General features: G+C 37.4%; 1 protein-coding gene across 2 annotated transcripts in view; it reads left to right on the top strand.

The window, feature by feature from the left end:
- The first annotated feature begins 1,800 nt into the window (after positions 1-1,800).
- Positions 1,801-11,307, top strand: part of LOC122074761 (pterin-4-alpha-carbinolamine dehydratase 2, mitochondrial) — a 12,320-nt gene continuing 2,813 nt past the window's right edge. Inside the window, exons 1-4 of one of the 2 annotated variants that reach the window (XM_042639721.1) lie at positions 1,801-1,873; positions 1,935-1,986; positions 2,086-2,138; positions 4,198-4,307. In XM_042639721.1, the coding sequence (XP_042495655.1) occupies positions 1,857-1,873; positions 1,935-1,986; positions 2,086-2,138; positions 4,198-4,307 (232 nt within the window). In that variant the 5' untranslated portion in view covers positions 1,801-1,856. The remainder of the gene's footprint in view (positions 1,874-1,934; positions 1,987-2,085; positions 2,139-4,197; positions 4,308-11,307) is intronic. The other variant, XM_042639722.1, reaches the window with a different exon arrangement.

The following is an 11,307-nucleotide window of genomic DNA, read 5'->3' as shown; positions in this document are numbered from 1 at the left end:
CTAATTAGTAAATTGGTCCTTACAATCAAATTAATGGCCATTTTTTGTGATCCAAAGGTCCAGCAGAAACTCTAAAGTGAAATGCTAGCCTCGCTCTTTAGATAGTTTTATATGGCAAGAAATAGAGTATTTTGGGTGGTGGGTGGTGGGTGGTGGGTGGTGGGTGGGGGGTGGGGGGGTAGGAGGAAATAGCTGAGAGAGAAATACAATAATTTTTTTTGACAAATTGTTTTTAGGCAAAAGGTTTCGTTCATAGCTGCACACAAATCCCTTCCCCTTATTTTTATCATAAGGTTTGGTATTTTTCAAATGTCACAAGTCATCTATTCCACACTTCTATTCCACCACATAGATGATTTGTCCATTCCGACTATTGGATAGAGAGGAAGTGACCTAGATTAGCCTTGTCATTTTCATATTTTAATTCAATCAGATACCTTATTTTGTATTAGTGCACAACCTCTGTTTAGTCCATGTATGTGTACAGTGCTTTAGACATTACTGTGCACTTTCCAAACTCTAAGTGAGAATAGATGGTTAAGATTAAAAAATATTATAAAATAGATGATTCAAATTTAATCTTGTGAATTTCGAAAACATCGTTATCCATTGTTTCATGGATGACAACCACTCCCACCTCCCTTTTTTCTCCAATTGGACATATGATCTGTATACATGATTTAATTAAAGTGACAATTTCTTAGATCTCCGAGATAAGAAAAATAATTACAAGAATTACAAATAAATAGATTTACAAGACAAAGTAAATGTAAAACAAAGTCAAATTTTTTTTTTTAATTAATTTTCTTATCTTAGAGATCTCGTCAATTTCCACTCCACCCACAAACTTAACAAAGATTATACTTCTTGTACTAATTGGTGGTGGGGGGGGGGGAGATGGGAAGGATGGAGAGATGACTATTAGACCTCCTTGTCATGGTGTATAAATTTGAAATTGAAATTGATGTCGAATGATATAAGATGATATTTCTTAGAACTTATAATGGGTTGTGAAATATATATGCATTAATTTCACCCAAAAAAGAAATATATATACATTAATTTTGTTGTTTTGAACACAAGATGTAGGTATTCATGTAATAATTTTTCAATTTAAATGAGTATTGCATTTTTTTTTTGTTCATTTTTTCCCCTACACGTTTATAACTTTTATCGTCAATTTTTGGTATTTTGCCCCGTTTAAAACCCACATATTATGTTTTTATTTTATGCCGTTCCCATTTTTAACTAAATATGGTTGTGCCTGTGCATCTAAAATTTTTATTAATTTTAACTTGATAAACAATTCTAATACTAGGCTAAATTAAGGGTGTCAAGATGTAACCGAAACCTCTTATTGGAGTTGAAATTGACCGTTTATGACTGAACCAAGCCGCACCATATAAAAATGATCTCATCTTGGTTTTATATATCATTTTCCTGGTTTGGATCAGTTCAAAATCACAAAAACCGATGGTTAACCATCGCCAATGGTGTTATTGTGTTAATGTGTTTCACTAATTTGACAACTATCTATCAAAACTAAGAAAAAATGTGGTTTGATAAGTTAATTATATATTTTTATATTTAATTATTCGCGTTTTGATGGTATACAAGTTACAAAGTTACATATATCTTTATCCACTACATAATGAAAACGATTTTAATTTCGGCTTATTTCTATTTGGTGCGATTTTGATTTTACCTTATATTAAATTAGAATTGGACCGAATAACCGAAACCGCATCGTTTGACACGATATGCCATATGATCCATTATCGTTTTTAAAAACACCTTTCCAGTGGGGGACAAAGCATTGAGACTGTTCGTTCTAACATCACTCTCGTCAGCGTGAAATGCTTCTCCAAGCACAGTGAGGCACCCAATTTTTTTTTTTTTTTTTTTTTCTATTTTAATCATTAACGCTTTCGCAGTTCTATGAATCGGATGTTGCAAGCTTGGCTTCACTCTCCTTCCAACCCCAAGGTAAGAAACAACAAAGACAGAGACACCTCCGAGTCTCCGACCCAAAATTTCTATCGTAATAGTTTTATCTGATTTGATTTCTTGTTTTGATTTCATAAGGTCGTCCCAATAACATCGTTCTTCAAAACCCTGTTGATTAGAGCTTATGGACGGTACTTTTTTCATTGACCCACTTCGATTCTTCATTGTAAAATGTTTTCTCTAATTTCTTTGCTTATGAACATGTTTTGGTTGATCACTCTGCAAGTATCAGGATTGATTTACGGTGGGTTGTTTACTTAGTAAGGGAAACTGGAATCGACCTGTTTCTGGTGTCAGTTATTTGGGTAACTGTTGGATGGGTGAGTTGGTTTCATGAACTGCGAGTAACATTCATGGGTCAACTTTATTGATGAAAGGTTACTACCAGCTGAATATGGCTCGATCTAGAGATAAGCATAGAGGGAACAACCCAGTTAAATTTTTTTCTCCTTCTGGGTTTAGAATGATGGGCATACTACTTTAAGCTATTTGAGGATGGATTACAATCTTTTTAACTCTGAAAGTGCCCCAGCTTAGGGAAATAGTATACACATCTATAAGCAGATACTGGACCATTATGTTTTCTCTGAGACCTTTTACTACTAAATCTAGTAATTTTGAGCAATTTTGGTGTATTGCGTGCTCTTGTCCAATTCATATTAATCAGGAACTGTATCAAATGCCTCATTCCCTGTTTTATCACCATACGTTGTTACATAAGATGTTAATTGCTTTTAACGATTATAGAAGGCAGACTATGTGGTTGCCAGCTGAATATTGTTCTTTTGTTTTCGTGGATGAAACAAAAGTAGGGATAAACGCGAGGTTGGAATTATAGAGATCAATTTTGGAATTAAAAAGTTCTAAGATAAGTAGAATAAAAACAAAGTATACGGTGCGTAACTACAGTAACAATAGGACTTAAAATAGGGTGCTAATAATTGATGATAGGGAGATTGCGCGAAGCGAAAATTTTAGGTATCTAGATTCAGTCATGGATAAAGAAGGAGAAATAGAGGATGATATTTCACAAAGAATTAGAATAGGGTGGATGAAGTGGAGGGGTGTGTTCGGAGTGTTGTGTGATCAACGTATTTCCTAAAAAACTTTGAGGAAAATTTTATAGGATAATTATACGAACAAAAATGATGTATGGAGCTGAATGTGAGCAGTGAAGAAACAACATATAAACAAACTAAGGCATCATTTAATAACGTTTCTGTTGTTTCTGTGTCTAAAAATAGCAGAAATAATTTTTCATGTTTCTGAGAACAGAAACAGATTTTTTGGTGTTTGATAAATTTGATTCTTGGGTCTTCCGCCCCGAGATCTACAACACCGACAATGGCATCAAAGACTACCTTCAAGGATTTTTTGGTGTTTGATAAACGAGTTGCCTTTTAATTGATTTTTTATCGGGCATTTCCCTAATATTTTGGCCTCAACTTGTTTCTAAAAGCAGCGAAACAAGTATAACATGTTTCGCCGTTCCCCTTTTTTGTATCATAAATTGCCATAAATTTCTATTTACGTTTCTAAAAACGGGTGGAGCAAAACGGATTTATCAAATGCTTTTAAGGTTATTTTTCCTTTTCATGGCATAGAACAACGCAGAAACATGTTTCTAGGAACGTTATCAAACGGTTGAGATGGATGCGTGGTAAAACTAGAAATATAAAATAAGGAATGAGCAAATTAAACCTAATTTAATAGTAGCTCTAATACATTATAAGTTGCGAGAGAGTCATTTGAGGTGGCATGGATATGGGCAACGGAGGCCTTTGAATGCTCCATTGTGGAGGGGTGATTTGATTCAGATTGAAGGAGTTAAAAGAGCAAGGGGTAGGCTGAAAATGACTCTTGGAGAAGTGGTGAGATAAGACTTGCATAGCTTAGGACTATTAACAAGTATTTCTTCAAATACAGTGATTGAAGAAAAAGGATTCATGTAACCAACCCCATTTAGTTGGGATAAGGCTGAGTTGAATTGAGTTGAGTTCTATTTTCATGAAATGGTACCTAGGATGATGGAATAATCTCTAAGGAATAATATCGGTTAGCCTCTAATCATATTCTTCCTTGTAGCATTGTACATTTTTTCTAGTTTTGAAACTATTAAAACAGTGATTAGTTTTCTTATTCATTTATTCATTCTTGTCCTGCTTTCCCCTGCTTATTGTGTGTCTCAAGTGTTATATACAGCTCAAGTTCTCAAGCAATCCAGATACCTCAGGACCATGTGAAAGTGTCATCAAATAGGAACTCATATGTTGGGTTTAGAACATTTTGTACAGACAAAGGTGTGCATCACTTTCCATTGTCTGTAATGGTATTATAGCAGCCTTCCATCCAGCTTTGTTGTGATTTATATCTTTTTTTTAATTACTCGACATGATTCCTTATTTTCACATTTGTCAAAGCGTCGCCTAGGCATCCGGGCTCTTTTTTTGGATGGGTGCCTTTGTCGCTTAGTCAGGCTGCCTTGTTGGTGTTGCCTTAGTTTTTGACCCCCTCCAATGCCTTGGGTCACCTAGCGCTTTGACAACTGTGTATTTAATCCTGCAGCCTGATTTTACAAGTTGAATCTAAAACTTTTAACAGTTTTGTTTTTTATTTGCTTAGGATTCTATGCCTTCATTTATCAAATTGTGGAACATTTTTCAATTAGTAACATAGTGAGTTAACCTACTGTGTTCACTAATAGAACAGAGAGAGAGTTTCTTACAATGCTAGCCCTTCCTGCAACATAGGTATGATTATCATACTTGGATGTAAATACCTCCCATGCACATAAAACCATTATAATGAAAACTTTGATACCTGACCATATAAAGTTGGCAAATTGCAACTTTATGATACAACTTATCATAGTGGTATCAACCTATCATTCAGGAGCCTGTGGTATTTTTTTGTAAATCATTCTGTTGTTGACATGTGTGACAAAATGGTCTACTGTAATCATACACCACATAAGATGATGATTTATGGGACTCAACTCCAATTAGTCCTGCAGAGAAGATTTCCTATGCCACAGCCGAAAGGGTTCTGGCAGTAACCGTCTGCCCCATTTGCATGGGGGTGTAAACAGGGATGATAGGGTTTGATTACACCACATAAGATGATGATTTATGGGACTCAACTCCAATTAGTCCTGCAGAGAAGATTTCCTATGCCAGAGCCACAGCCGAAAGGGTTCTGGCAGTAACCGTCTGTCCTATTTGCATGGGGGTGTAAACAGGGATGATAGGGTTGGGAAACGGCTTTAATGTTGCCCTTGCTCCCCAAGTTTAGGCAAGCTTCATCCTTACCTGACTAGGTTAGGTAAGGATTGGCCTTCACCTTTATTCCATGGTAAAAGTTCATTTTTGGTCTATGTTGTAATTTTTTGTTTAGTTCCACCTTCTAGCCAAATCATCTCCATAGCAACTATGATTGGGGCCGTAGTACTTGCAATGACTTTATGCTAAGAATAGATATAATAATGGGGGAAGTTGATCATTGTAATGATAATTGGTATGATGATGGTTCCATTGGATTCGCTGTGAGAGAACAAGGATCTTTTGAATGAAAAAGACGGGATTCTAATGATTGACTACTCGTGAGCCTCATGTCTGTGGGAGGTCCTCAATCAGTTGGTAGAACAAGACTGCAAAAAGATGATATCAATCTGGCAAACAGATTTCAAGTTATGGAAGAATCTAACTAGAATTAGGAAACTGAAAATTCAGATAGTAATTGCAGAAGCCAGAAATCGATAGCAGGCTTTTACAGGTTCAGAACAGAATCAATGGATGAATTGACTTATTGATTATCGATAGTCTAAACTAGGATGGATAACGGAGTGGTGAAACTTGAGGAGCCAGAGATATCACAAAGTCATTGTTTTAGATATCGGATGAATTGACTTATTGATTTTCGATAGTTTAAAACTAAGACGGATTACGAAGTGGTGAAACATGAGGAGCTAGAGATATCACAAAGTGATTGTTTTAGATATTTGGGGTCAACCATAAACAAGGAGGGTGATAAAAAGGATGATGTTTCCCAGAGAATTAAACTAGGATGAATGAAGTGGAGAGGTGCATTTGGAGTGTTGTGTGACAGACATTATTCATGTAAAGCTTAATGGAAAATTCTATAGGACAATTGTAAGACCAACTATGATATATGGGGCAGAATGTTGGGCAATCAAGAAGAGTAATATAGATAAATTTGGTGTAGCAGAGATGAAGATGTTGAGATAGATGTGTGGTAAAACTAGGAGAGAGAAAGAGCTGATTTGGGAGTTTCCCCAATCAAGGACAAGCTCCACGAGAGCCATCTGAGGTGGTATGGCCACGTTCAACGGAGACTCATGGATGCACCAGTAAGGGAGAATGATCAGATTCAAATGGAAGGCCCAACACATATGTAACTCAACTCAAGGGGCCAAGGCTATATCCACTAAAATAAGCCCACTTTTGTGAGTTATCTACATCATGGTGGACATGACAGGATCGCAATATGAGGGGCATATCTCCCATGCCAAAAGTTAGCTGGGTCAATGACTGATCCTCTGACTTGTCATGCCAGCGGTGTGGGATGGAATGGGCCACATGTTAGGAGGAGAGAGAGAGTTTGAATGAGATGGCCTCTAACACAATTGAATTATTGTTCTCCCCCCCCCCCCCCCCCCCAACTAAAAAAAGAAAGCACGAGAGTCCCTGCTCTCCATGTGTTAGCAGAATTAGACATCCAAGTAATTTATTTAAACAATCACCCTATAATAACTTCTTGAAGAACAAAATCCAACCCAATTTCCAAATTACACAAGTTCCCGTTCAGTGAACTACTTTCATTTTGATAGTAAACCATACTAGTTTTCCTGCCAGTGGTGGGGATTAGAATCTCGTTCTTTTTATGTTCCCACTCATTTTTTTTTCTCTTGGTTGTACGTGTTCTTTTCATTGGCTGGCTTATCCTTTTCAGTGTTACTGAATTCTACTATTTGTACAGGTTAAAATTTTCTTCAAATAAAAACCTGTTTGAAATTTGGGCATTGTTTTCAAGTTACTAGTTTTTAACTTTTCATTGAGATTCTTATGTAGAATAGACAAGGTTCATTGCACCATGTTTGGGTAAGCTTCTAACCTCTTAGTGATGCAGTTGCACGATGGACTTAGAAAAAAAAATATCTTTTGATTTGATTTTCTATTGTTTTAGAAATAATTTCTTTTTAAATTAGTTAGCTTCTAATTTTAGAATAGTTTCCTTTCAAGTAGTTTTCATTAATTGTTTGATTTTTCTTCCTTTATATTAGACATGTAAACGATGAAGAAGTTCAGTTTTTAGATTTGAAGTTTTTTTGAAAAAAAAATTGAATGTTTTGCTTGGCTGAATATGGACTGCCGTGACCCCCATCTCTCTCGTTTCTGATTTTTCTCTCTTCTTATTTTCTTTTTCCTTCTTATCCTCTACTACTTTATTTCTTCTCTTCTTCGTAAGCCTTTATTATTTCCTTCCGTTTATTTTACCTGATCTGAGATACTCTGTTCTGGGCGACAATACCATATTTTAGAGGAAGCTTCACAGAAGTCCTTTCTCCAGTCGGTTGACCTAAGATTTGAGTCGAAAGCAGCCTATACTTAGGCAAATCACCCTCTCTGAACCTCAGGTCATCTCGCCTTTTCTGTGGTAGGAACTCAAATCTGCAATTGGGCTGAACCCTATCTTCCGCCAGATCAGATTCCATCAGGTTGTTGATCGATTCCTGTGGGGGTTGGGAGTTGGTGCTTGAATCTAGATGCTGCTACGACTTCTTGTATGATGCCCCAGCTTGAACTGTAGAGTTGTGGCTGAGAATTGATACCCAACAAGTTTGGGTTACCGTTGGTTCTATTCTCTGTCGAGACCTTAGGTTGAAGATGAACACCCTTTATTTGCAACTAAAACACTTGCTGAAATTTCACATGAGGTCAGATCTTTTGTTATTTTCACAAAGCCCACTTCTTTTTAAAGTTTGTTTCTAATTATCTCTAGTTTGAACTTAAATTCCAGAATACCCCTCTTTACTTTTTATTTTTAATTTCAGTTTAACTCTTGTACCTATTTTCATCTTTTTTAAGTGCTTGAATATTCCTGAATTTGCAAAATTACCCCTCAACCTTTAAATTGAGATATTTCATCATTCTTGTGAGCCATAAGCGATCCAATTTCAGTCCTTGGAATCTGGATCCGCATCAAGTGGTATCAGAGCAAATTTTCTTGCAATTTTTTAATCATGACAGGTCACATCACCAATGCTGAGTTGCACAAATTGTATCACGAGTTAGTCGAGAACCAACAGAATACTGATGCTAGGCTTGAGAGGACTGAAGCCAAGTTTGACAAGTTTATGGAAGAGATGATTGCCTTTATGAAGAGGTCTGATAAACGAGCTGAAGAAGGATCCTCTACATTACCTCCTCAGCTCAACACTTTACGGATCGAAGATACACCTCAGAGGCAGCAAGTTGATCCAGTTGTTCCCCAGGATATTACCCGGTAATTTTCTGACAGAGATTATGACATTAAAGTTGAGATTCCTGAGTTCAGTGGTGAAAAGGGACCTGAGGAATTTCTTGATTGGCTTACCAAAGTGGAGAGAATTTTTGGTATAAGTCTCTTCCAGACATGAAGAAGTGTGAACTCATCATAACCAAGTTTATTGGGTATACATGTTCATGGTGGGATGATGTACTACATGCAACGTGTGTCAAAAGACTTGGACCCGTTACCAATTGGGAGGTCATGAAGCAGATCCTAACTGAAAAATTGGTTCCTCTTAATTATGAAAAGGTAATATTCCATAAATTACTTAACTTGCAATAAGGGAACAAAGATGTGGATTCCTACCCCCTCGAATTCCACAAACTGTCTTCAAGGTGTCGACTTCAGGAAACAGACCAACAACGGGTGATGCGATATATCAGTGGGTTAAGTACTGAGATTTGACTTGAGCTGGCTAACACTGATTTCAGGTCTGTTGATGTGGCAGCAGCTCATACCAAGACAACTGAAGAGAAGTCCATTTATTGGAAGGGTATGCTTAAGACTTCTTTAGTTTATAGACCTCCACCACGCATGGAGGAAAAGAAGCTTGAAGCTTGCAGAGTTGAAGAAAAAAGGTCAGAGTTCAACAAGGATAGTCTTAGGGTGAAGAATATCATATGCCATAGTTGTGGCGAGAAGGGTCACTATTCCAACAAGTGTCCCAACAGGACTCGTTCTGTGAACGTAGTAGAGAAGCAGCCGACAGAGAAGAGTGAAGATGAATCTCATTTATATCCTTATCCCCTCGAGGACGATGATGTTTTCGATGATGAAGATGAGGATGTAGTAGCTCATTCAGCTAGCCTTTCATTATTTTCGAATAGACTAGTTGATAGGGCTCCTCTCTTCAGACAGAAGGGTACTCTCCTGCACGGCTCTGACCTTACTGATGTTCATGCAGTTGTTGATACTGGGGCAGAAGAAAATTTTATATCTGTTGAATTTGTTCAAGCACACAACCTTCCACAGAAGCAGCTTTCCAAGAAGATTCACGTGCGAGGTTTTGGACCCACAGCTCGAGAAGAGGCCACTGCAGTTGTTCGAGTACACTTACAGTTTGGGCTGATACAGTACCATGTGACTTGCTTGGTCACCCCACTGGCACACTGTGACATTCTTCTAGGGCGACCTTGGCAACGACATGCAGGCATTCTCTACGATGGCGCACGGAACACCATCAAGGTGAAGTAAGGAGGTTGTATGTACTTAATGAGGACACATACATTATCCGACATGCCACGTCGTCGACTGACTCCTGCTCCAGTGACATGTCATCCTACTCTCCTTCCTCTTGGAGTTATGTTCCCATCTTCTGTTTCGAAATATGTGCCACCTCATCACGACCTAACTCAACGGAGTTGAGTTCTTTTAAGACCGGGAGAGCTGATGCAGTTGCACGATGGACTTAGAAAAAAAAAAAATCTTTTGATTTGATTTTCTATTGTTTTAGAAATAATTTCTTTTTAAATTAGTTAACTTCCAATTTTAGAATAGTTTCCTTTCAAGTAGTTTCCATTAGTTGTTTGATTTTTTTTCCTTTATATTGGACATGTAAACGATGAAGAAGTTCAATTTTTATATTTAAAGTTTTTTTGAAAAAAAATTGAATGTTTTGCTTGGCTGAATATGGACTACCGTGACCCCCATCTCTCTCGTTTTTGATTTTTCTCTCTTCTTATTTTCTTTTTCCTTCTTATCCTCTACTTTATTTCTTCTCTTCTTCCTAAGCCTTTATTATTTCTTGCCGTTTATTTTACCTGATCTGAGATACTCTGTTCTGGGCGACAGTACCATATTTTAGAGGAAGCTTCATAGAAGTCCTTTCTCCAATCGGTTGACCCTAAGATTTGAGTCGAAGGCAGCCTATATTTAGGCGAATCACCCTCTCTGAACCTCAGGTCATCTCGCCTTTTCTGTGGTAGGAACTCAGATCTGCAACTGGGTTGAACCCTATCTTCCGCCAGATCAGATTCCATCAGGTTGTTGATCGATTCATGTAGGAGTTGGGAGTTGGTGCCTGAATCTAGATGCTGCTACGACTTTTTGTATGATGCCCCAGCTTGAACTGTAGAGTTGTGGCTGAGAATTGATACCCAACAAGTTTTGGTTACCGCTGGTTCTGTTCTCTGTCGAGACCTTAGGTTGAAGATGAACACCCTTTATTTGCAACTAAAACACTTGCTGAAATTTCACATGAGGTCAGATCTTTTGTTATTTTCACAAAGCCCACTTCTTTCTAAAGTTTGTTTCTAATTATCTCTAGTTTGAACTTAAATTCCAGAATACCCCTCTTTTACCATTTTTTTTTTTTAATTTCAGTTTAACCCTTGTACCTATTTTCATCTTTTTTAAGTGCTTGAATATTCCTGAATTTGCAAAATTACCCCTCAACCTTTAAATTGAGATATTTCATCATTCTTGTGGGCCCTAAGCGATCCAATTTCAATCCTTGGAATCTGGATCCGCATCACTTAGTTGATTTGCATTTTGAATGAGGAACTTTCGATTTTCGATCTCAAAAGGGCCTCTACAATTAAACACTTTAGCACAGTTCATGTGCGTCTTGGACTAATGCACATGCTAATGCCTTTTCAATCTGATGATGGACATTTCTGTCCTCACATTTGTTAATCCGTGCCGGTTTTTGTGCACCGCTTTCGTTTGGTGCTGGTTGTGTTATTATAGAATCACTTGGTCATTTATGGGGGAAAGAGGGGGGGGGGGGGGGGG

The sequence above is a fragment of the Macadamia integrifolia genome, chromosome 3 (assembly GCF_013358625.1).
Source record: "Macadamia integrifolia cultivar HAES 741 chromosome 3, SCU_Mint_v3, whole genome shotgun sequence".
In the NCBI taxonomy this organism is placed as follows: domain Eukaryota; kingdom Viridiplantae; phylum Streptophyta; class Magnoliopsida; order Proteales; family Proteaceae; genus Macadamia; species Macadamia integrifolia.
This window is presented reverse-complemented; position numbering and strand designations above follow the sequence as displayed.